Below are 27594 nucleotides of genomic sequence, written 5' to 3' on the forward strand. Positions count from 1 at the left end.
AGTGACCTACTACTTCTTGTCATGACCTTTGAGAAAGTTTACACAGAAATATATTTCTTGCTCATGTTTATTTGCAAATTGTAAATATTAATTTTGACCTAAAATCTGTGTTCTTTTCCATTCACAAAAAACCTAACAGACAGACAGACGGACGGACATGAATGCCATAATAAGTCCCATCTTAAGATGGCCATATAAAAAGTTCAAGCACATTTTGGTTCAGATCGTGAAAAAAAAAAGCAACATTCTGTAAGCTCTTTCGATGGAAAGACTGGAGTTGTATTTCTTTTTATGTTAAATGTTTTAAATAAAACAAATTCTAGAAAGCAAATATTTTATTTACAAAGTAATTCATATTAAATTCTTCATTTTTTTTTTATACCATTCTGCTTTACATTTGCAAGTTCTGTGGTTAAAAAAAAAAAATTCATACAGTTCACTATACTCTCATTGAAAAAAATATCTCTGTCTTTCACTCAGAACTTGGAAATAAGTTTTGTGTCATCATACAGAATACTGACAAGCTGGAATTCACTGCTTAGATGATATAATATCTCTTCTGAAGCACATTCTTAACAAACACATTAACTTCAAACATTCATCTTGGCATTGTTAATGTAAAACATGAAAAATGTTCTTAGAAAGATTTAATTTACTCTGATTGAATGAAAAGAAAATATTTCTTCTACAAATAAACAATATAGGATATGCTATTAATTTTGTTAATAATTACAAAGCATTTAATATATGTTGCAGGATATAAAAAGTAACTTTCAATTGGCAAAATGAAAGCATGAGTGTCTTGAACTTATTATTTGAAGTACTCTGGTAAAATAATGAATATCTTATTTTTATAAAGATACAAGGAAATATCACATATACAAATAGCACAATTTATTAATCACCAATATTTTTCACACATCAAACAAGAGGCTAATTCTTAAATCAGAAGTCTCTGACGAGACTGTAGCTCTACTGCTTTGTACTTATAACAAAGCAAGAGAAAAGTAGCACTTGGACTTGTAACTTTGCAACAGCAATAAATAGAATAATAATCCTTGCTTTAGTCTCTTTTTGTGGCAAGATTTAATTCAATCAGACTCAACTGTAGGAGGAAAGCCTTTTAAAAGAATTTTACAGAAATTTCTATTTTTAGTTATCATGGCAACATCATTCATCAAAATTAAAAAAAAAATGAGAGAGACAATTAAGTACCTTAGTGTAGTCTACTTGTGTGTCAAGTTGTATTGAAATCAGACCAAAATTGAGGAGGAGTAGGGTTTTGAAAGTATTTCACAGAAATTTCCATTTTTAGTAACCATGGCAACACCATTCGTCAAAATCAAATACTGATAAATAGAATTATGTATCTTAGTTTAATCTACTTGTGTTCCAAATTATATTGAAATCAGACCAAAACTGTGGGAGGAGTAGTGTTTTGAAAAATTGTTTAAAGACAGACAGATGGACAGCAAGACAGATGGATGGACTACAGACATGCACCTTACTATCGCATAAGCTATTCTGGTTTCTGACCAGTAGAGCTAAAAATGGCCTTATGGGATAAATTGCAGCTTTAAAAATATAGCATTATAGCATAATTTAGACAATGCTTATGGTATGCCTTCACTGTCTTCATTTCAACTTAAGGTATTCAATATAACGACTATATTTTGTACCTAATAAATGAATGGTCCGATATTTTTAATCATGGTAGCATTTTGAAGGTGTTATAAAATTAAAATACTCCACCAAAGGAATTTACAAAATTTTGATTATTATCAAATAAATTTCACCTTAAATTTTACATTGAAGTCTATGGGCAGTGCAGGTTATATTAAGATATTGTAAATAGTAATTTGAATTTCATAAAGATCTCTTGGTGAAAATATGCATAAACTCTCTCTTTATTAAAATATGAAATAAAATAAATCATTTACCGCAAATATTTTGACAAAATGAAAATTTTCTTTTTTTTTGGTCAAGGGCAGATAACTCTTTAAAAACTTTTAAGGTGCAAAATGACCTGCTTCTTTCATGTTATCAGCCATAAAAATTTGGTTCATTTCCCTTTCATTATTATCTAGCAATGCATTTTTAACTAGTTTAAAATAATTAAACATTGTTCAGAATCCATTCATTATACATTGAATACCTTAATTTTTAAAAGTAGAACAATCCCTAATGGTGTAGTTGAAAAATAAAAATATTGCAATCTCATACATAAAATTATATATACTTCAAAAAATATTTTGTATACCCCCCAATTCTGACTGTAATCAAAATTTTAATTCTTATTACATTGCATTTCTACAGGCATTCAGAATAAAATAATAAATATTTTAAACAGATAAAAAAAAAAGGTTGTGTTAATTAATAATCTCTTTTCTATAGCATGTCTTCCCTATTCTCAATGTTTATCACACTCACAGCTTTATACTGAATGTTGGCCACTGAAAGAATTTGTAGAAATATAATTCTTCCTCTATAAACAATGTCAACTAGATAACAAATATAGAGCAAAAACATGCCCATATGACTAGTCATATTAATGTAAAAATAGACAATTACAAAAATATTCATCACACTAAACACAGATGCAAGAAGCTTCCTCCTTTCTACAATGGGCTGTTATGTTTCTTTTTGCATGGGTTTTCTTGTATCATCTTTATTATGATCAAAATCAGTTGGAAGACAGTTCTAACAAGTGTTAAAGTTAATAACTTTTTTCAACATTTGAGTGGCAATTAAGTTACCTCACATCTTCATATAATAAAGATAATTACTTATGTTATTTACATAACAGACATGACAGAAAAAATATTGTACATAGAAAAAATTTTTTGAAGGAGTTGTACCCTGTAAAACTTATAGATCATAGAGATTAATAGATTATCAATGTGTTTTGAAAGTTAATATAAAAAATTTGTTAATGGATAACATTCAAAAAGCACTAAATTTGACAAGTACGGCACCATATCATACATTGTATGCTATAATGAACACAACTCACTGTGATACTTGAGAGACATCTACCCTAACATGCATGGAACAAAAATTAATGGAATGTAGACCAAATGAACTCTCGCTCTCATAATTCTAAAGCTTTGAAATCAAATGTGCAACAGAATGCATACTTAGACTACAATGTTCTAAGAGTCTTGAAAGCAAGCAATACACAGCAATTTTAATTAAAATTAAGAGTAATTTCAAAAACTCACTATTTGATACAGCTATAAATATGCATAGGACGCATCTTTATGGAAAATCAGTACATCAATATTTGAAATTATGATATATGGCTATGCTTAACTTACCATATTTTCCCTGTTAAGTGTCAAAATTTGTACAAGGGGGCAGTTATTTGTTATTCATAATGCCACCTTTTCTGTGAAATTTTTTGCACTCTAGCCCTATTAAAAAGTTTCTGACAAAATGTTCCAGATTATGTCAATCTGACTTCCACCTTTCCTACGAACCGATGACATAGCCAATTTCATCCGGCTTTATAATTTTCTATTGGTTTTAAAGATACGTCTCCTGGATTTGGACAATCTGATCAAGTAATAAAAGGAGGCCCTTATTCTCTGACATTCAGAATATACCTCATGGGGTGCTTATAGGGACACAGGTGCTTAATAGGGAAAATATGATATTTTTTTCATAGGACTTCTATGCACAAAACAAAATATTTCCCAAAAGAGATTTAAAATGGTTCAATAAACTTGAGTCACGTTTTTAAAAACATCCAACAAACTATGATTAACAGGTTTTTACACTCATATTGACAGTAAATATTGATACAATTGGTTTGACAATATAAATGCTGTAAATTCAAGATAATAGATGAACCAATCTTAGAAATTTATCACTTAGATGGAATCTCTCTTGTTTTTAGAGTGGTTTTCTTGTAGTACACTGAACTATATGACCAATGAAAATTCAATTCTGCTTGCAAATAACATTAAACACAGATTTTCCAGAAATGTTTATCAAACATAAGTACTTCTTTGCATTGATGAATTTTTAGAAAATTGAGCAAGTAAGAGATTCTTGTCTTCATCATCATATGATTTATTCTATTGAAAATATCCTCCCAAAGTATTGTGAAAAAATGTTTTTAAATCATTGCTATAAAATTTGACTTATATAACAAGTAAATATGAGGATTCAGAAGTGTAGTACATATATTTCAACTCATATGCATATAGGCATTCATATTTTATGAACAAATCTCTTTACAGAAAACAGAATATATTGCAACCAAAACAATGATTATTTAACACATCTGTCCAATAAAATGTCTGGTAATAAATTGAACATATGGATTAATGTAATACTGTAAAACTATTTTCTCAAATCATATATGTATAATATACCTTTCCTTACATGATTACATATAAAGGATTTATTAGATTGCATTTATAATTGCTGCACAGTATCATTCAAACACACAGCTGATTCTCTAAGAAAAACAAATGGTTAAAGATTCCCCTCATCCATCATCTTATGCATATCAGCAGTTATTGAGTCCATCTCCTTCTTATGAGGCCCTGAGGGATTAAACAAAGCATCCATTAATTCGTCTTTTGTGAAGAAGTTAAACACTGTATCCACACGACCTTTAGATTTGTCCGTGAGGTGTCGTTGTATGAGACTTTGTAGAAGTTGTCGGCATTCTTCAATGCTGGATTTCAGGAATGGTTTCTCATAGGTAAAATCCACTTCATGAAAGCTAACAACAGTCATGGAAAGAGAGTGAAACTTGCTTTTGAAGGATTCTGCAACCTGCAGTTCATCAGCATTGAACTGATCATTTCTGTAGAGGATGCCGACCTTGATGATGGTTTTAATGATGTACTTTAGCAACTTTTCTGCTTGTTTCTTGTCACCAGTAAAGTCTTTCATTATCCTATAAGCATTGTCTAAAACTTGACTTGTAGTATCATCAACAAATTGTTTGACAATCTTTTTGCTAGACATCTTTCCTAAAAGCTTCTTCTGGGCCCTCAGCCCAAAGCCTTTAGCATCAAACCCAGCTCCGGGTTCTGCCACTGCAAAAGATTAAAAAAATGTGTGTATTTAGGTGTATAACTCTGTAAATGCACATCATCCATTCCCATCCTCACTTTATAGTAAACTGTTGAATGAATTCACTAACATAAAATTCAAGTTCAAGGTCATAGAGAAGGTAAGGTCAGAAAATTATGACACAGTTGAATTGCTTTCAGAAATTGCTACTAATGAACTTTTTAAAATTAATTTTCAAAACCCATTGAAGACTGAATAGATCATGTTTAAGTACAACTGCACATTGACAGCACAACGGCCTTGTAGAAATATGTCCAGACATGAAAGCCTGTCTAAGGTTTAATTTTCAATGCAGCATGAAAATAATCGTACCTTATGTTTCTTCAGCCTGAGCCAATCATATAATATGATAAAAGAAGAAATACAATTTTTATATACCCTGTAATATATATATATATATATATTTTCACAATGAGAACTAATACTTATAACTACACTTGCAGTCTTTTGTGGTTATGTAGTTTTGATTCATTCCATCAAACTAACAGCCTAATGAACTCGAATAATTTTAAGTACTTTCTCTAATTTATGCAACATGGGTTTGATAGAAAGGGAAGGTTATTAATATATTTTTTACTAAGCAGAAAAATGCAACATATAAAAACAAAGAGTTTAAAAACAAGAGGCCCAAGGGCCTAAAATTGTTCTTCTGATAAATTGTATGACCCTATAACTTCCATTCTTAGACTTTTAGTATCCTATTTATTTATATAAAGCCTTGAAATTGAATGTCGATCCTCCCCCTGTACACCTCCATTCTTTGCCCAAAATCAACATATACCATGTAAATTTTATGCTTTGGACTGGGACTTTACATAAACATAGGTAATCAGAGATTACAGAGCTCACCTCGACAATTGTTGTCTGTAAGTAAGGCAAAGTCCCACATTAAACTTCTAATCTAGTGGTGTACATCCCAAGATGCAACATTTATGCAATTTTGATCTGATAGGGCTTGCAGTTAAGACCGCGGAATATTAACTGGCAAAATTGGAAATATGCAGCTTACGTCATCTCCATCTGTTACAGTCAAAATGTTTAATGATAGACAATGAAATGGGTGGGTACAATTCGACACGGACGTCCGAGAAAACATTGGATTGAAATTCTAGTTTGAAATTCATTTTCAATCCACCTGAGCTGTTTTCAAACCTAAATTGTGAATGTATGATCCAAAAGACAAATAATTTCAATTCTCCAATACATGTTGTTTGAAATTCATATTTATATGAGTATTTTAGCCTATAATTTTAAGGGCACGTAAAAGTAATATAGAAGACAGATTATTTTTTTCAGGGGACAGCCATTTGATTCTAGAAAGGGGGGGGGGGGGGGTGTCAAAAATTGTTGAGTCAGATCATGCCTTCACATTACAGAATATATTTTATTTCTAGGATGAAAAATGTTTGACAAATAAAAGCAGGGAGGGGTTGTCCAAACTAAAAGAAAACTTTCAATGACATATTTATTTCCAAGATCTTCATCCCCCCTCCCAGCACATACATACACATACCAAACAAATATTTGTTCCTTTATATTTCTTTAAAACACTGGACAGAAAATTCTGATTTAAATAAATTTCAAACTATTCGATTCCAAAATTGAAATTATTTGTCTTCTGGGTCAATCAGTAATACATGTATGTGCGTTCTAGCATAGCTGAGGTGGATTGAAAATGAATTTCAAACTAGAATTTCAATCCAATGTTTTCTCGGACGTCCGTGTTGAATTGTACCGCCCATTTCATTGTCTATCATTAAATGTTTTGACTGTAACAGATGAAAATGACGTAAGCTCCATGTTTCCAATTTTGCCAGTTAATGTTCCGCAGTATAACTTGGGAATAGACTTATCTAAAAACTTCTAACTAGTCACTCATCCAGCTTCTGAAGCAAGTTTGAGAGTGTTCATCCCTTGATGCATCATCCATGCAAGTTTGGTTCAGATAGGCTTATACGGTAGTTTCTTGGTAATAAACTTGCACCCAAAACATTAATCTGGTCCATCATCTGGAAAATGTATGTCAGATCCAGCAAGTGAAGCAAGCCTGGTATAAGTGTGCATCCTTAAATGTACATCATCAATGCAAGTTTGATCAACATAGGCCCTACAGTTACTTTAGAATGAACATGCTCCAAAAACATTAACCTGTTCACTCATCTGGAAAATACAGGTCAGATCCAGCATCCGAAACAAGCCTGGTAGTGTGCATCCATAGATGTATCATCCATGCAAGTTTGGTCAACATAGGCCTTATAGTTACTTTAGAATGAACATGCTCCAAAAACTTTAACCTGTTCACTCATCAAGAAATTATAGGTCAGATCCAGCATCTGAAGCAAGCCTGGTAGTGTGCATCCATAGATGTATCATCCATGCATGTTTGGTCAAAATAGAGCTTAGAGTTATTTGGAAATGAGACCTGCTCCAAAAACTAACCTGCACCAAAAACTTAAAACCTACACCAAAAACATTAACCTGGCCATTCCTTAGCTGAAATAATGCACTTTCACTACTGTACAGCAGGTTAAAATCGCGGTCGGAAAAGATCGCGATTTGTTCAACTTGCAGCAAATCGCGGTCGTTTGAATTCGCGGAAAGGAAAAATTATACAAAAAAAAAAACTTTCCACACTGAAAGTATTTTCCTTGCGTATTGTGTCGATTCTGAACCCGATTAAATAGAACGAAACACCGGACTGATCCCGATTAGAAGACAAAATGTTGTACAATTTACAATATTATGCATTCAGATAAATTTTCTTTCTTTCTTTCAATTAAATATTTTTGAAATACATATGAATCTATACTCGAGTGATTTTATTCAAGTGATTTCAAGTCGTATCCAATACAAGGCCCTTTGGCAGGTGTTCGTTCATAGGTATGTTTTGAGTAGAGTACAGAGTAGTATTTACTGCAGTATATTTAAATCTCCCTGAATCTAAATAAGTTGTCAGTACCGGTAATCAAAATGTTGAACTGTTAATAACATTGAATTAACGTGTAACAGTGTTGTCTTTACTACGTAAGTGCCTTGATTAAAGATAATAGGACTGAGTGATACGCACGGGTGAAATCTAACAATAGGCCTACATGTTCTACAGATAATTACATCGCACCTCTACTGGGTGGCAGAATTAAATGTTAGTTATAGATGTTTATTTATCAATTAAGATTTTTAAGAAACCAACTCAGTACGTCTTAGTAAATCAATTGATCCGTACACCTGCATAATTAGGAAGACAGTCTACATTTCCGCTATATTAATTACTGCTTTTATGTTTGCAAGGAAAAACAAATAGAGTTAACGAATCTAATCACAGATATCGGTATACTTCAATTTATCCTTATCAATTTTTGGAGCATTATTCACTGTATGTTGAATTCACGGAATTTTTATTTCCGCGAATATAGCGAATATTAACTCCGCGAGTTAATTTTAATTTCCTGCTGTACAGTATATGATCTATAGAGCCCCACCCTGGCACCAGAATCCCTGACTCTGGGACCATGAATTTCACAATTTTGGTAGAGGGCTCAATCAATTATTACAATCATGCCAACAGTCTGAGTGCTTGATGTGCAGGAATATGAAGAAGATTTTTAAAGATTGCATTAATTTTAGTGGTTTTAGCCCCAGCCCTCTGGCCCCATAGAGTCAGGGACAATGAAATTCACAAATTTTTGTTCCCCTTTACCCATAGATGCTATATGCCAAAATTGGTTGAAACCAGTTTAGCGGTTCCAGAGAAGAAGTTGAAAACATTCAAATTTTAAGGCAAGATGGACAACAAATGAGGACAGAAAAAACGGATAGCAATATTTCACCTGAGTGGTTCAGAAAAAAGAAAATAGGATATCATTTTTAAGAAGTTTAATGACCTTTTTTTCTTTCAAAATTGCAAAGATTTCTCGCACACAATGCATCAAAGTGTAATTCTGTCTAGCAGATACACTACACTATGTTCAAGTGGTTTATACTTAATGAGAGGCCTCCACATTGTGTGAACACTGCAGATGGACACTGTAAGATGCTTAAAAGTAAACACAACCTTGTCATTATAAGGAAAGTGGTTAACAATTTCTATGTGATTGTATAAACAATTAAGTTTCACCAATGTGTGGAAAAATACTCCCCTTGTCAATGAGCTGGGAAATTTTCCATCCTTGAAAATCTGCCCATTACACATCAATTCCTGAGTGTTTGAACTGATATTGTAATATAAGGATCATGCATCAAAATACATCAAGCAATCTGGTTGCATACTCACCCTCTCCCCCACCCCATGTTTCCATGGAATAAATACAGATGTCTAATGTGGAATTAAAAGCCAAATATTGAAGCATCTACATTTTTATAGACATTAAAATCTCTACACAGTACATAAGTACATTTATTACTGATGAGAAATCATGAGTATATATATACAGTTGAACTTCGGTAGCTCGAACACGGATATTTCAAATACCATGGATATGTCGAAGTGATTAGGAACACCTAACCACGTATTTCTTAAGTATTTAACCCTCAATATCTCAAACCCTGGGATTTCTCGAAGTTTTTTCTCAGTCAAATCGAGTTCGAGATAACGAGGATTGACTGTATACCTAAATTGTATTGTGTTGTTAAACTGTGAAAAACTAAAAACATTCTATTAGATATTCTTCATACTCCAATTCAAACTCTGGCATGCACCATACATGTTAACTACATCAAAAAGTGCATTAATAATCCCAATGCTTAGTATTTAATGTTCTGAAATACTGTGAATCCATGTAATTATTGGTGATCTAGCTTAGTTATAGTTTTAAACCTGAAAGTCAGTTTAAATTTCAGGGGGAGAAAGGGGGGGGGGGGGGGCAGATAGACAGCCACTAGACAATGCATGGGTATCAGAAAACCTTACAAGAGATTATAGCTCAGGTAATCAGGTACCACAAGCTAGAACAGTTGTTTCCTTTTTATTCAAAATCCTCACAAAAGTAACTAAACCTATAAAGAATACCAAGACAATTAATGAATTATAGCCTGAGCTATCATGGTGCTAGTTCTGGCAGATTATTCTTCTACAGATTATTTCACAAAAAATCGCATTAAAAAACAGACAAATTGTACGACTTTACGAGAAAATGGTATGCTTTGGAAAAAAAATATTTTGGTTGCAAAAGAATACTAAAGCATGTAAAGACTCAAACTATGACAAGGTCATAGCTCAAAAATATTGATCCCCAAAGAAAAGCTTTGTTACAAGGAATTCACTTGTGAAATATGAAAGCCCTAGCACAGCACATTAATAACGATTCTCTGTAACCACTTAAACTTCTTTGCCACGCATGGTCACCGATTTTGATGAAACTTTGCCCATTATTACAACTTGACACCAGAAACATATATCAAACAAAATTTCGTTGCTATGTGTCTTGGTTGCCATGGTAACAGCCAGAAAAGTTGAAAAAATTGAGATTTTCAGCTACTTTGAATCTTTATTTAAAGCCTTAATAAAGACTAAGAAAAACAAACAAACCATTCTCACAAAAACATGACACCTTGTTGCCACTTATGCTATAAAGAAACTATTTAGAATTTATCTCTAAGTAAGTGGTAACCATGGGTACATTTGGAATACATTTTAGATGCTGATAAATGCTCAATATTCACAAATGATAGATGTTACACGATCAAACTCAATCAACAACTTAAGAAAAACAATACAAAATATTTGACCTTAAGTAATCAGGTATTGGCAATATTATTCTAAAAATAACTTTCATGGTTGCCATGGTAACACAGTGATACCATGCAAAATCTGTCGCTATTATTGGGTTAATGCTACTATCTTGAGGAAAAACAAGAAAATTCATGACTGGCACATATACATCCTTAGGACCTTGCAACACCAACAGCATAAGAAAAATTGGGATTAATTGTTTTTCTGCAGTGTAACCATGGAAACAACGTACTAGTTGTTTAAAGTGATATATTTTTTGCTGCTTTAGAAATTTACTTACCTTTTAATCAAGAAACATATTATTTGACTAACCTTGAATAGTACTTATCTGGTAGAACTAAAGTTGAATATCATATATTGATAAAGTTTGTTGAAAAATACAACACTGTTGCTATGGTTACCAAGAAGTGAAAATGTTCGATTTTGTTAATTTTATATCAATATTAAACCCTATGTGCCAGCTTTTTGCATCCAGTTAGAGATTGGGTTGTAATCAAAATTGAAAGTCAGGTTAGTTATTCATAAATATCAATCATAAAATTTTTGGGAATCTACATACAAGGGTACGTATCCAAGGAAATATAATATTTTTCACATTTTTAAGCATATTTTTTCGGCTAATTTCCATAGCAAAGCTCTATTTAAAGAATTAAATTTGAAATTTTTGAAATGTGAAAATTAGGGTCACACAAACGCCTTTAAAAATTGATCATTAGTTATATAGAAATATGTTTTTTAAAAAGATAGGATAAGATTGAAACACTAAGAGAAGAAATTCAAAATCCCTTCGTGGTATTAAAACCATGGCAACCATTGCCAACCCATAAGAAATATCATAATTCGTCCTTGGCATATGTTTCAAGGATCTTTTGTCTATTATTTGCTTGCTTTTCAACCTATAATTTTTTTTATTTTTAAGTGTATGACTTTTTAAAATCAAATGAACAAAATTATTACTTTTGAATACTTTGTTTCCATAGTAACATATATAATAGTTGGTTTACCAATTATGTTTATCAAATATTTAAGACACCAAACCTTCAACTTTCAGAAACAGTCATTACCACTTGTTTGCTTTGCCGCAAACGTTAATTGTGGGACTCTGAACATGTTGAAAAATACCATTTTTCAAACTTTAGGACGTGTTGCTATGGAAACCATGACACGTAGCAACCAATTTTTGCCTGATTTGAGTTTAAGGTATCAAAGACTTTCATCGTAGAGAGTTTGGAGAAATTCTGAGACTATGCGTGCCACAGCTCCTATATAAAAGTTCAAGTCATTACAGAGAATGGCTCTTAACATTCAGAAACTATACCTGATTAAAAGTTTTTAACAAGTATGTCATACTCCAAGGTCAAAGTCATGTGGCCAAACTATTAGTACTAAAGAAAAGCTCTTGTAACATGGAATACATAAGTGAAACACGAAAGCCCTATTCAGAAGTTATGGCCAAGGTTAAAGTTTTCAAAAGTAGGTCAAACTCCATGGTCAAAGTCAAAAGTTAAAAAAGGTTCATACAAAAGAAAGGTCTGGTCACATGGAATACATATGTGTATTCATATAAAAGCCCTTGCACCAACCATTCAGAAGTTATGGCCAAGACTAAATTTAGTTCGGTAAAGGTCAGAATCAAGAGGTCAACTGTATTGGTACACAAAGAAAGGTCTTGTCACAAGAAATACACATGTGAAATATGAAAGCCCTAGCACCAACCATTCAAAAGTTATGGGCAAGTTTAAATAGACAAACAGACAGACCAGAAACTAAATGCCCCAGAATAAAACTCAAAGGAAATATTTTCAACAATTTACAAAAACACTTACCATTTATAAAAATATTACACTTTAATAATTTAATCAAAGTTAATGTCCCTGCTTCTGAATGAACCCCTAGAGCACCTCATCCCACTCCTCCCTGTAATTTTTTTATTTAAAAAGAAAGGCTGCCCCCTCCTGACAGTATCTCATAATTCCACAAGATCTCAGCATATAGAAAAGATATGTGAATACAATTGAAAAAAAAACCTTTCCCACAGTTTAATGTGCATGTGTAAACCCCTCATTCGGATACATCAAAGTGCATTGTTTTTGGTCATAAATATATATTACACTTGGAAAACGACACTTTAATTTTGTCCCTACATCACTTTAATCCAATAAATAACAAACCACTACTGGTCTGCTAAGGACAATAAAGGAACGGATCAAAGCTAATTTAAGAGACACAAATCTCTGTGTACTATAACTTACTCATTTTTATCACTAAGGTCTGAAAAACTTTCAAACTCATTCACTTTCAATATTAGTCCTTGATTATAATACTGCACATCTATATAATGTTACAGTAACTGTATACATGTATATATAAGTTATCAGGAATAGTTACGTATGTTTTCTTCAGTAAATATGAGCAATTATTGACATATTTATAATATTTATAGATGTTTAGTGCCATTACTCTAGTTGACTGGTGAATTACAGTAGATTAATGGATATATTTACACACACTTATTGGAATCTCTGTGGTATATTTGGTATATGTTCGTCATACAATCAACCATACATGGGTAAACACATTCTCATACTATTATATACTAAGTACACAAAAATGAAGTGTGCCTATGTTTTTTTTTTTATATATACGGTATTTTCAGATTAACACATTATCATATATACATATATATATACACACTAAACAATATGTATGCGAGCATGCAAACATACTGATGTCAGACTCGGAATTTCCTGTGCGATCATCTTCTCCACCAGACACTGTGATTACATAACCAGATAAGAAATTATGTCATTATTCATATATCACATTGTTATTAAAAGTATGAAAGAACATAAGAATTATTAATAAACATGTATTACATATTTAATAAGCATACATGTAGAATAAAAGCATTAATTAAAATCACAACAAATGTTGTAGAGTTTTATCATGGATCATGATCCTGTGGCAAAAGTTATAGGAAGGTCAGAACTAATTCCTAAAAACATTAAATTCTTTTATAAAAGAAAAATTAAAAAAAAAAAAAAAACATTGGTGAAGTTAGTTTGAGTATTTGACCTAGAATTACTTGAAAACAGAGCATGTTTGAACCCTGCTAGCTTGCAGCTATGCTATATGTCATTGGTGACTACGAAACTGAACAGAATGTAAAATGTGCTGATAATCTTTGGAATTCATTCATAGTACGTCTCTTAGATACTGTAAACCAAGTTTTATTCGTGTGTGAGAAATATCAAGGAGTTTAGCGATCTACTTTAACTCATGAATTCCCGTGAACCATTTATTTTGCTTTGTATCTGTAAAGAATACGTTTCCTCAATCACGAAAATTAATCATCCCAGAATGATTTCAATCTGACGAATCACAATTAAAAAATGATGCAAATAATTGTTGGTTTACAGTAATCTTTAGTCTGCAAATAAATTCAGATGAAAAGTTTTTCAAAAAGCCTACAGTATATACTCACCTATAAGTTGGTTTTTTGGGAGTTAAATTTTGGTCCAAAACTCTATGTCCGACTTATAGGCGAGTCATAAAAAGATTAGTATTTTTCTGGACAACGAAATGTAGTATTCTATAAACATTTCCAAGGATTATTGTTGAACAAAGTCTGGATATATTATATCATTTATGTATTCTAAGATTATACATAAAGTACAAGTATTTACATATTTTAATAACTTTATTTTTATCTAAAGTGTGCATTTAGTGTTTTTCTTAATGATTTAAAATTAAATATCGGCGTAATTTCTAAAAATATTAATCGAAACCAGCTAGGTTAAAACATTAGAGCATTCATTTGAAATTGTCAACTAAAGCTGGCAATAAGTTGCACTGACTTATAAGTAGGCCAATGGCAAATTCCTCCAAATAACCTCAAAAACTACAACCGACTTATAGGCGGACCGACTTACAGGCGAGTATATACGGTACATTCCAACCATGATTTCTTAAGGAAACAAACTATGTCTTTTTTTTTTATGTCTGGCCTAATAAATCATATAAATTTTTCAAATTTTATTATTACTCTTAATTTTACTCATTATTATCATGTTTCAGTTTCAAATATTTTGCTCAGTTGATTTCATCTCCTCACTGTCCATGTAACAAGTATAGAACTCTGCACATATCATAGCAGACTAACAGTATTGTAAGGCCTGATGAATAAGAAATGTACACATAAAAAATTACAATACTGATAGACTGCTCAGTGACTGTCTCAATTTCCATAATAATTTTTCTTATTGTACGAGTTTTAATCATTTTTTCTCATATTTACAGTGTTCTCTGTGAAACATTATTGACTGGCTGCATTTACTACCAATTCTCCTACCCGCAGGTTCCCCGAGTGCACATACTATCATGACTGATGGCTGATCAGCAGGTGTGTACACCAATTGACACCTGTGGCTTTAACCATTAAAATAACACTTAATTACTTCTGGTTACTTTCAGCCAGCAGCATTATCAATCCCATTCCACAGTATTTGATGTTCTACTCAGGGAAAATTTTAGAGAGCTTTTTGAAAATCTAATAAATCTTCCTTGCATTATTAGGGGTCTTGCTGTGTGCTTAACCTTGTAACATGTTTCTATGAACTGAAACTAGCTAATAAAGTAATAAGTGAAGATAAAAGCAAGTCTGCATTATGTTTCTTGTGTCAAAAATACCACAAAAATAAAATGAAATATACAACTTTGATTAAAAATATGATAAACAGCAAAGGTTTAATGGTGAATTCATCAACTTTACATTTGAGTCAATGAATTTAATCAATTTATAACAAGAGGCCCATAGGCCACATCACTCACCTGAGCACATCATTTTTCAATAACTGCCTATATTCCTTTGGATCAAAGTAATGTTTAGATTCTGTTTGGAATAATTTTTTTAAAGTGATTGAGAAAATTTGACATTTTACATTCACAAGGAAATATTAATCCAAACTTTGAATTAGGAATAAATCAGCCGTTACTATTTGTAAATGCTTTTGATATACTGAATCAGATTTATTTTCAGATTGTTCAGAATAGTAGGCTAATATACAACACAGTACATATAGGACTAATACAGAATGGAAAATAGCTCCACCTACTGTAGTCCCATAAAATACATTTTTTATCTAGCTTAAAGGATATTTTGTTAATTTTTATCTTTAATCTTATGGAAAAATACTATTCACAAATACTCTTATACATTTATACAGACACTTCCTGAAGAGCTCGATCACATCTTACTAGATAGTGCTAACGGACCAAAAATGGATAGAATTTTTTCAATCTGTTCGTGCCCGTTCGAATACATTTCTTTTCTGTTTCTTATGGTCCAGAAATGGATAAAATGGACATCTTTCTCAAGGCCTTAAGAATTATGTTCTAAATCTGTTTTGTCAGTTTCTCATTTATTCGTTACTGAACAAGAAGTCTGTGAGCCAATGCTCACTAATAATACCCCGCTTTGATGTGAATGTACACAAGTTCAGTTATGGACAGACACAAGGATGAAGAAGAAGTTGACATCGGATTCATACAGAAATGTATCCCATCCTATTGCAGGCCTAAACAAAGAGTGTCCTAAAATTTCAAGCATCTGCATTCAGTAGTTGCTGAGAAAACTGCGACCAAAATTTGTTCTGTATGGTACGGACAGATGCACAGATAAACAGAAAGTTGACATCAGATTTGTACAAAAAAGGAATCCCACCATATGGCATGCCAAACAAAGAGTGTGCTAAAATTTCAAGAATCTGCAATCAGTAGTTGCTGAGAAAACCGTGACCAAAATTTGTTATGTATGGTACGGACAGATGCACAGATAAACAGGAAGTTGACATCGGATTCGTACAAAAATTAACATGGCATGCCTAAACAAAGGATGTGCTAAAATTTCAAGCATCTGCAATCAGTAGTTGCTAAGATAACTGCGACCAAAATTTGCTATGTATGGTATGGACAGACGCATGGATAAACAGGAAGTTGACATCGGATTCCTACAAAAATGAATCCCACCATATGGCATGCCTCAACAAAGTGTGTGCTAAAATTTCAAGCATCTGGGATGAGTAGTTGCTGAGAAAACTGTGACGAAAAATTTGTCATGGACAGACAGACAGCTAGACACATAGACAGACGGACAGACAGACACACAAGGGTAAAAAGTATAACCCCCTCTACTTCGGAGTGGGGGTATAAAACGTGAAGTCTGTTAGTTGACTGTTGCTTGTATGCTACATGTCTATTTATTAAATGTACATTTTTTAATATATGTTTTATATGCTTCATGCATTGATTGCAAGAGCCTTGAAAAGAGTAGAGGGACCACTTTCATCAATGTATTACAAAAGAATTGTGTTCTGTCATCCTTTAATCATCCGCTAATGCTATTCGGCAAGGTGTGATCGAACCAGAATGTTTATTAACAAAGAAAGCCACCTTCAGATACATCCAAATTAAAAAGAGACAGAATAGAATTTGTTAAATTTTAAAGTACCTTGCTACTTAATTTGAATCAATATAGAATAAACATTTACAAAACAAAATTTCTAATGACATTTATCCACATTTCAACATTCAATGAAAATGACTGATTATATTTTCTGAACCCAAACATGTTAATTAATTTGTTTATTTCATCATGATTATTCTGGTAGTCACACGTTTTCCCAATTTCCTTCATTATGACAAAGTAATTAAAACCATATATTAACAAAAAATATTTCTACATTATTAAGAATTCTGAGTTTTGTATAAAATCCTGTATTTTACTCACTTGTGATTTGATCCGAGATCACTTGAGTTTACATCCACCGATGAAGTCAATCAGCAACTGGTAGGCAACATCTGTAGTAAAACAAAGTCTGAAATTTAATCATCTAAAAAAAATAAAGATGGGATAACTTTCCTCCTTCGATTATGTACAGCAAAAGTGGCATTGAAAAAAAACAAAACAAACAATTTTCTACAGTCAATAATAATTTGAAGGTTCAAACTCTCCCTGGTCAAATGAATCATCCACTTCACAGGTACTTATTACATGTATACTTGAAATTTGTCTGAGATTTTAAATTCTAATATTAATGTCAAATGATTCCTTATAGTGGCCCTGAAAATGCTACCAGCACTTCACAAGTCTTGAATAAGTTCAGTTGCCAGAAAAGTTGGCATAAACAGTTCTGATGTCTGAAACATTGTTTCTCTCATTCTTCTAATCTGAATCATTTGTGTGCATGATAGCTTAAATAAATGCCTGTGTTAAGTTCAAATGAACCAGAGGCCAGAGCCAATATAGCAGATAAAATCAAGCCATTATGGTCAACTTTTACAGATCAATATGTGTTCTAACAACAACACTGTGGCATAAAGAGTCACGAATTTATCTCTTGATAGTTTACAACAGCTGTGGAATTCAAACTAATGGGAAAGGTGAAGGTAAAGTACACAAGAGGCAGTCCAAGAACAGGTTTTTTTTACTACATTCAACTTTCACTTCTTATGCCTAGAAGGACTTTTAAATGAGATAAAACAGTTTAACAAAATGATTTTTTTTTAATAAAATGCCTCTGGTCTTACGTCAAATTTCTACAATGGTAAACTTTTTAATTGACTTTTAACTTTTGTGAATGACAATCTTTGACTGTGACACAATATGAGATCTCTATCTGACAAATTTTAATATTTATGACAAAGGTCAGAGTTAGACGATTATATGAATTTGTATTGTTTCAATGGACTTTTGAACTTGATTAATGTTCGTCATCTCCATATTTCATTACATTAACACATACTTAAAGTAAATTCTCAATAATCTGCATTTCTCACAAAAGACTGAAATTATTTGTATAAGCAATAACATACACACATGTACAGAAATCAAAAATGGTCATTTCTTCATATTATAGCATTTTTTTTATAAGAGTGGGTCTTTGCTCCTTTTTTTTTTTTTGGAAAGTTTATCATAAAAGTATGCATGAAAAGTATACACTTTTTGATTAACAAAAACATGGAACAAAGACCCAATATACCATTAAAATAAACTTTCATCACAATATTTGCATCTTTTTGAGAAATATTTGACTTGAGGTCCATTTAGTCAAGGTTCATATCATACCTCAGTTATGTACCAGTTGTTTACGTTGTGACCTGTACTAGAAGAGTCAAGTTTACAGTAAAAAAAAATTGCATTGAAAAGTGTTCCTTGTATAGATAAAAAGTGCAATGTAATAAACTTTTTAAATGAAAAAGATTTGCAAATATTTGAAGCAAAAAAAAAAAAAAAAAAGAAACAAACAAACAAAACAAAACAAAACAGTAAAATGATGTTTAATAAAACCCAGTTTATGGTTACAACTTTGTATAATGAATTGTCAATTTGTGGTACAACTTATAAAATGTATATGACTGTCCAGAAGAAACCCTGTCAAAGCAGGAATTTTTTTTTTTTATTGATTGATTTTCAAGACTTTTTCCAAAACATTGGGTTGGTAGGTCAGTAAATAAAAAAATAATAAAGAGTGCAATGCATTTAATTCATACCCCCCCCCCCAAAAAAAAAAAACATGAATGAACAAACAAACATTCTATTTTTCAACAATCTCCAAACTAATTTATATTCATTTTGTTGTTTGTTATGAAGTATCATTATTTGGGTAATTGGGTTTTCTACATAGAATCCAAATTAATTTCTTAAGTGTTAAAAAATTGCACATCACTTGTATTTTGGTAGTCAAGGCTCCATCCCCCCCCCCCCCCCTCCTCCCCCAAGAAGTTCTGGATCCACCACTGTATTGCTTGGATTTGAACCTCAAGAATACCACAATTTTATTTTTAAATCACAGGATAATTTTTGCTGAGAGAATTGCATCAGAAAAGTTAAATTTATTTTCATTATTTCAGAAATTTCAATGATAAGAACTTTTAGAGTACTTATTCACAAACTGAATGATTTTTGTATACTTGAACCTATAGGCATTTTGCATGCCTTCTTCACCCATCTCCTTACAATCAAAACAAACTAAATACAGTCAAGCCTTGTTATCTGGAACTTAATGGGACCAACAAAAAACTTTTGATATATCCAAGGGTTCTCGATATCAAGGGTAAAATGCTTTAAAAATGCGTGGTAAGGACTTCCCAATCACTTCGACATATTCATGGTATTCTAGATGTTGGTGTTCTAGATACTGAAGTTGAACTGTACCAGTAAATATGTATAAAACTTAAATTTTACCCTACCATCAGACAGATGGTTTGAGTTTACTAAACATTTCACCTGCTTATGCGAGATTATGATAGTTATGACACACAATAGCCCCTGGGTAATGGATATGCTCGGGAACTCGTCAGCTGGTCTGTTGTATCATTGTTGACACATTTTGGAACATGCATGCCTATTGCAGTCATTATTGCTATTGATTTGCCTGAAGTTATTTATTGCAAGGTTGATCTGACACATCAAAGAGAGCTGCTTCTATAACTTATCAAAATTCTGATATACTAAATAATTCACTATACTATAAAGGATAATGCTTTGTCATCCTTTTTTTTTTTTAATTCTATCAAAAGTAGAAAATGTGACCACAAATTTGCACTTATATATAGTGTTTGAATCATATAATGGTTATATCATATTTGGTATTACATTTTAATTGCAATCACAAGATTTGTATTCTAAACTAGAGAAAACATTTAGGTTTTGTTTCTTTGGGCAACATTCTATTTGGATAAAAAGACTGCCAATATTAATTAGAAAGTTAAGTGAAAAAGGTTGAGAAATGGTTAAAGAAAGTGTCAGTCAACAAGATTAAAACTTTTAGTTTTGAAGCATTCCTTTTGAATAAGATGACTTCTGTATTTCATATAAAATATAAACTCTTTTTATATGATGCCTATAGCTCCCCCTTGTACATATACAGGATATAGACACTGGGTGGCAAAAAAATCACAAGTGCTGCATTTATCATACAAGACAGACAATGCACATGCAACTCCATGTATCCTGCATCTGCACTGAACGCCAGCAGTTATGCTTCACAGCTTGGGCAAATAATCAGTGCATGAATTATCAAAGATCTTCAATATAATCGTATTTCGTCTAACTTATTCCACTGATCTTGATCTTCTTACTAAAGGCTTTGATACAAAGATATACACTAAATAGTAAAAATTTTAAAGCATAATTGCACAGACAATATCAATAGAAAAGATTAGATTCTGTAGGGTTTTAATATATATTTACTTTTCATGGTGGGTAGATTTATATAATGGCCTACTTAGAACTTTAAACAGAGGAAGAGTTTTATGTATAACAATGAACAGTGTGTTTATCAGGCAATCATGAATACATTTTTAAGTTTACACTACAAAAACGTTGCTGGCCTGCAGGGAAATAAATGGAGTAATTATACAGTAAATATTACAAATCAACGGGAAACTTATTTGTAAAGTGACCAGATAAATATCAACAATCAACGGGAAAACTTATTTGTAAAGTCAATCAAAACAGGTATTACATATATGTATTTGTACATGATAAACATATGGATTACATACACCTTTAATTTTTAAAAAAAATAAATCATTAAATGCACCTAAAATTAAATCAACTCATAAACAGAAACCAGATTATTAATGCACCTTCTTCATAATTCACAATTTTTATGAAGCATATTAAAATACCAGACAAACTTAAAGGGCAATTATGCTAGGAGATATATTTCTCTGAATAGATTTATACCGATATGGATAGGAACAAAATTAATACTTTATCTGCATATTACCTCAAGCATTAAAAAAAACTATCTTGTGGTGACACAAATTTACTTACCAGTACAATAAACGTAGGTATTAATTCCTGGTGCTTGTATAAATATATCTAACAAGCCAGCCCCCAGTCAGAATGTAACTGATCTCAAATGCTGGTGACTGAGTTTCCTGTCAAATCTGTGTTATATCCTGCCCTTTACCTACTTTAACTTCACAAGCTATTATAACTGAATGGCAGCAAAAACTCATTACATAAAATATCCAACACAATGTATTCATGTCTGATATAAACAGAAATTGTTGAAATATTCATTCCACCTACCTAATGGGTAATTAAACCAGTTGTTACAAGAATACCTCAGAAAATCCTTAATTATTTCTGAGAGATTTGCTCCAATTTTTATGTCAACTTTTTCTGTGATTTAAAAAATGGTTTTCTGTTGGAAAAAGAATTTTTCCTCTTCGTTTAATCCAGCAAGGCATTCCAGAGATTAAATATCTCTCTTGAAGACTGATGCATTGTGTCATGTGTGCAGTAAAGAAAAAATAATTTACTTTCTGAAAATATTGTATCAGATCATGTTGGATTCATATTTTTATAAAATTGCTCCCTGTGGCCCATTTCAACAGAAAATAGAGAAAAATCTGCCTTCAGTTTATCTTCACAGTGGAATAAAAATCAAATGATTATGTGCTAGGAAACACAAGGAAATGAAAGATTTATTCAAACACTGTTATACTCTCTTGTCAGCTGCTGATACATGGTGGGTATGTATTTTATCAATAGGGCAAGAGCCCTTCTATTCTCTTTAGAGAAGTGGACAGACGAAAGTGAAAGAGAATAGAGCCCTTCAAACACAAGCAGCTGCAGATTTTAATAAGAAAAAATGTACAATCAGTTATTGGTGGACACATTCTTGTGAAAGCTACTGGTCAAGTAATAATTGTATATCAATTATTTAATCAAAATAAAGCCCACAACAGCAACAATTTCCTTCAATGAACAACAGCTCTTTTGATTAATTAGTCCAATATAGAAATCACAGTTTTAATAGTTACATAAGTAAAGTGGTTTTTAAAAACTGCTAAATGCAGCTCCAACATGACTTGGAATTTGTTTTTAATCATCAAGCTTTTAAGTCTCAAGTAATGTCCATATTTAGGAGCCTAAAGCATTCTTATCTACTAGAATCTGCCTATTTTTTTGCCTATCTCAATGACATAAACATCTATTCTTCCTTTAAAGATATGTCAAGTTGAAATGTCTTTTCTGTTTAATTTTACCCCGCAAGCTTATTGTAGAATTGTTTGTATTTTACTTATAAAATACATTTCTTTCAGAAAATCAAAAAGTTAAGCAACATTTTATATGAGTGAGCAGAGGGTTTGTGAACCTTAAATGAGAATTTCACTGCAAACCTTTTAGAATGGATCTAAAAATATTGGACCAATGGTAGTGTACTCAAAATAGAAGTGTCTTACAGAGTAAAAGCTTTAAGAAGCGTCCTTGCATAAAGATCCTATGAATTTTCTAATATGATGATTTGGCTTAAAATCAAATGCACCTACCTGGACATCTACTGTTTAATTTATGTGTACCTTTCCTTAATTTATCCATGTTCCTATATAAAAATCTATACCCTCCTTTCTTGTTAATTGCCTTTTTTTGATAATGCCTATATTTAGAAACAGTAAACTGTAATGGATTCCTAGGACTGAAAAAAAAATCTATGAATAAAGCAAGTAATCTAAAATTGAACATATCATTATTGTTCACAAAACTGATTTGTCACTAATTTTTTTCAATCTCGGGTCTTTCTCATTAGATACACTAAAGTCTTGTTTTTATAGCAACTAAAGCATTGTGCCAAAAGTATTTCGTGACACTATGCACCTCATTTGTAAAGACAAAGAGGAAATTTCAAATAACTTGTGATACAGATCATGTTAACTATTGAAACTTGAACAGAGTAATTTTTCTCTAGAAAGTTACAAAATTGATAAATTTCTGCTGTCATCATTCTGAATTCTGACAGAATTGTAAACAAGCCAGTCACTCATAATGAGCTGAAAATCTAAAGAAATATCAACTATCTAGAGAAATTGATTGTTCAAAATGAAGTACGATAGTGAGAAAAAGTCTAGACTTAAAATGAACATATATTGGGAATTTAGAATCTATCATCAGATCATTTTGGAATAAATATTTAACCATGGGAGATCATTAAAAAAAATGAAAAGAAGCAGAGCTTCCATTCAAGATATCACAGCGGTATCAGAACTGGCTGGTCATACAAAAATGAACAATGGACGTATATGGCTTTGCTAGCCCTAGGTAGGGCTGGGAATGGACCTGCTCCAAAAACATTAATCTGGTTACTCATCTGGAAAATGTAGGTCAGATCCAGCATCTGAAGCAAATCTGGTGGTGTTCATCCCTAGATGCATCATCTATGCAAGTTTGGTCTACGTAGGACGTATAGTTACTTTGGAATGGAGCTGCTCCAAAAACTTTAACGTAGTGGCTCATCTGGAAAATGTAGGTCAGATCCACCATCCGAAACAAATCCCATAATGCATCATCCATGCAAGTTTGGTCCAGGTATGGCTCACTGTTACTTAGGAACTGACTTGCTCCTAAAACTTCAACTGGGACGCTGACACTAACACTGACGCCAAAGTGGGGGTATGGCATTAAAGCTCATCTTGACTTCGTAAAGGTGAGTTAAAAAATTGTGACTTCAAATTAAAGAAACTCTACAAAATAGGCAACAAAATATTTGGATGTTTGAAGAGCTCTTTGCAATTATTTTGGACTCTCAAATTCCCGTTTGATCAAAACTACCTGAGAACTCTTTACAATTCCAAACCATTCCTTTATCAACTGTAATTAAGTTACGGGAACATATCATCACATATAAGGTAAGTTAAGAATAAAATTTGTTACAATACTTAATGTTTATTCACATGAGGCACATCATTGTTTATGTCTGCCATTTTGAAAAATTGTGAATACTTTTGGCATGGCACTGTATTTTTGAGCATGTTTTATGACTTTCTCATAAAGCTGGCAAAGACTTTCCAATGTCTAAATTGATGCAACAAAAACATTCATAAACTATAAATAATGTTCATCTATTTTAACATACAACATTTTAAAAACTCTGATATGAGATATATAAATTACAAGTCACATTTAGGGTGTACAATGAAATAGGAGATAACGAACAGTATCCAAGCTCAAAGTCTATTAAAACAATACAAATCAGGAGCAGAGCAAACACGGACATCCAAAAACATCAGAGGTGGGATCAGGTACCATGGAGGAGTGAGCATCCTCTGCCGACCCATCAACCCCATTGTGTGCTCCTTGTCATGATCAGTAAATAACGGAAAAATCCGTCAACAATTCAGTGTGTAAATACAGTCAAACCTATCTTGAACTCAAAGGGACTGAGAAAAAACTTCAAGATATCCGAGGATTTGAGGTGTCCAGGGTAAAGTACTTAAAGAAAAAGGGGTTGGGACTTTCATATTACTTTGACATATCCATGGTATTCAAGATATCAGTGTTCGAGATACTGAAGTTCAGCTGTAATGGCCTAACAATTAGACAGTATGAAAAATGTCAGTCAGTCAAGTGTTCCTTACAGTACATTTTTTGGGGTGCATGGATACTTTCTCTGATTGAAAGGAACTTTTTCTCTTTTGCAATTCTGTTTAACTATGTTTAGTCAAAAGCTATCAATTAGCAATTTTAAAAAATCCAAGAAGAATATAGTAATGTATTCTAAATCTGTGATCAGTCTCTCCTCCAAATGCCTTGCTATCTGTATCTGAGCAAAATTTATCATAATTCGTAGAGATAAAAATGGTTTTAATGTACACATGGTACAATTAACAAAGCAATTCTTGTGTCACATGACTATAGGATTGAAGAATAAACATGCTTTGTATCCATGACATTCTCAAGGACATTAACTGAGTTGTATGTACATGCAGCACAATATATTTAAGTACAGCACAATATATAAGTACTGTAGATGACATGTGCTTCCTTGTTACCACAGAGTATTTATATATCATCAATTTCCTTATTCCTCAGTTTATTATAGCTATTATAATTCTAAACTGGCATGCTCCACACCCTGATCCTGACTGTAATTATTTGATGAACTATAATAATATGTTTACAACTTATTTTTAGCATTGAGCATACTGCTATTTATAGACATCTTTTGTTTATGCATGCACTTTAGAAATGCATACAAAAAAATAAGCAACTATTTTAATACAGTGAACAGAAGCAACATTTTCATCTTCATTAATCATATGAGCTGGGTAAATCTTGAACAAGTGCATTCTGTTTTATACATTCAGACATATTAAACAGTGATCTCTGACTGCTTAAATTTAGATTTCACATTATCTTATAGTCCATGAGCATGATTGAGATTTGAGGAAAACAGAGAAATGTAAACTATTCACATCTTTAAAATTATCAAAACTAATTGTAACAATATAATAGAATTTATATAAAAGTAATTTTTATTGATATAAAAACAATAAGGAATAATTTTCAGAATATTGCTGGAATTTTTTTTTTACAAATGATGGCATTGCTAACCCAGCTGTTACAAAGCATGCAAGGATGTTATTTTTGTTAACACCCTGTAAAAAATAATTTCTAGTTACATTCTGAGAATTCTTCTATTAATTTGAACTATATATGATTTAATCCGAGATTCTTCCGACTATAACCCCTGCTTTAATATTGTGACATGTGCAGGGGAGCACGTCACAAAGTAAAAGCAGGGGTTATAGTCAGATGAAACTCGGATTAAATACATTTCTGTTGGGTTGCTGGGAAATTTATGTTTACTGAACAGCTTAAAGCTAAAATGTACATATTTATGTGATGTAAATGCAAATCTTGTTAATTTATTTTGAATATTGCATGGAGATGGTAAGTCACACCGATTCCAATAACAAAAATTGATTTTCCAAGAACACCTGAATATTTTATTTATTTACAAATCTATGTAATTTTATGTTTCCCAAATATATAGCTTTCAAAGGATTATGTGTATTTGTTTTCTGTATGACTTGATACAAAATAAATGATGATAATGAGTATACAACTTAATGTTGTCTGTGATTACGGTGATTTTAAAAAATTGTCATTTCATCAGTATATCACTCACCATAAACAGTCTTACACATGCTGCAATACCTGCATGTGTATTATATTATATAGAGTACTTACTCTTATTACACATGACTTATCAGATTACAAACTCTTATAAAAGTAAACTGCTGAATTGTATAGCACAGACCTAACAAGACAGCTTATCACCACTCAGAATCCGGATGTAGAACATCTGGGCTAAACTCTTCACAAGGAAACAAAATAAGTTGAGAGAGACACCACTAAGTTTCAGATTTGTTATAAAACTCAAAATCGGGGCAAGATATATAAATATCAACATTTTCATAAGCTAAAAATTTATATTCATTCTAAAGTCTTATATAGACTTGACACAGATAAAACGTACCATTAGACTTTACCAGGATATATAATAAACATAATAATTTTTAACATGAATACAATATACTCCTACCTCGTGAAGTGGGCGAACGACAGAAAATAACTAGGCCCAACTTCCTGTAGTAAAGTTTGTAAACAAATTTAAGTTTCATAAAGTTAGTAAACTTTTTAAACTCTTTCTTTCCTATACTTACTAGTGATCTATTAAAGATGACAAAATATTTTGAAGCTCCTCAAGACATTAATAACACGGACACCTGCTAACTTATCCTAGTTGAACGACCTAGCATACACAGTCCATGACGTCACACTGGCGGATATGCATGATCCGGAAGGACTTTCTTAATATATTTGGCGACAAATTCAAAGTCTAAAATAGAACTAATTCGTCATAAAAAAAACAATATTGCATCAAAAGTCTCTCTCTAATTAAGTATGTACATATGTT

At 31.9% G+C, this 27594-nt stretch overlaps 1 protein-coding gene across 3 annotated transcripts; it reads right to left on the reverse strand.

Annotated features, from left to right (window-relative positions):
- Window positions 1–317: 317 nt before the first annotated feature.
- LOC133182224 (tumor necrosis factor alpha-induced protein 8-like) lies at window positions 318–27406 on the reverse strand. Of its 3 annotated transcripts, XM_061316978.1 has the most exons (5): window positions 27341–27406; window positions 17607–17677; window positions 13546–13593; window positions 2156–5054; window positions 318–1644 (listed from the first exon to the last, which is right to left on the reverse strand). In XM_061316978.1, coding segments are annotated over exons 2-4 (621 nt in total). In that variant the 5' UTR covers window positions 17608–17677; window positions 27341–27406; the 3' UTR covers window positions 318–1644; window positions 2156–4482. The 3 variants fall into 3 exon arrangements, with proteins under 3 accessions (XP_061172962.1, XP_061172964.1, XP_061172963.1); XM_061316980.1 differs by lacking the exon at window positions 13546–13593 and having other exon boundaries at window positions 27341–27402; XM_061316979.1 differs by lacking the exons at window positions 13546–13593; window positions 27341–27406 and adding an exon at window positions 21660–21674.
- Window positions 27407–27594: the final 188 nt, after the last annotated feature.

This window comes from Saccostrea echinata, unplaced genomic scaffold (genome assembly GCF_033153115.1).
Source record: "Saccostrea echinata isolate AGI-Se365-2 ecotype Australia unplaced genomic scaffold, CSIRO_AGI_Sech_v1 ptg000009l, whole genome shotgun sequence".
Taxonomy (NCBI): domain Eukaryota; kingdom Metazoa; phylum Mollusca; class Bivalvia; order Ostreida; family Ostreidae; genus Saccostrea; species Saccostrea echinata.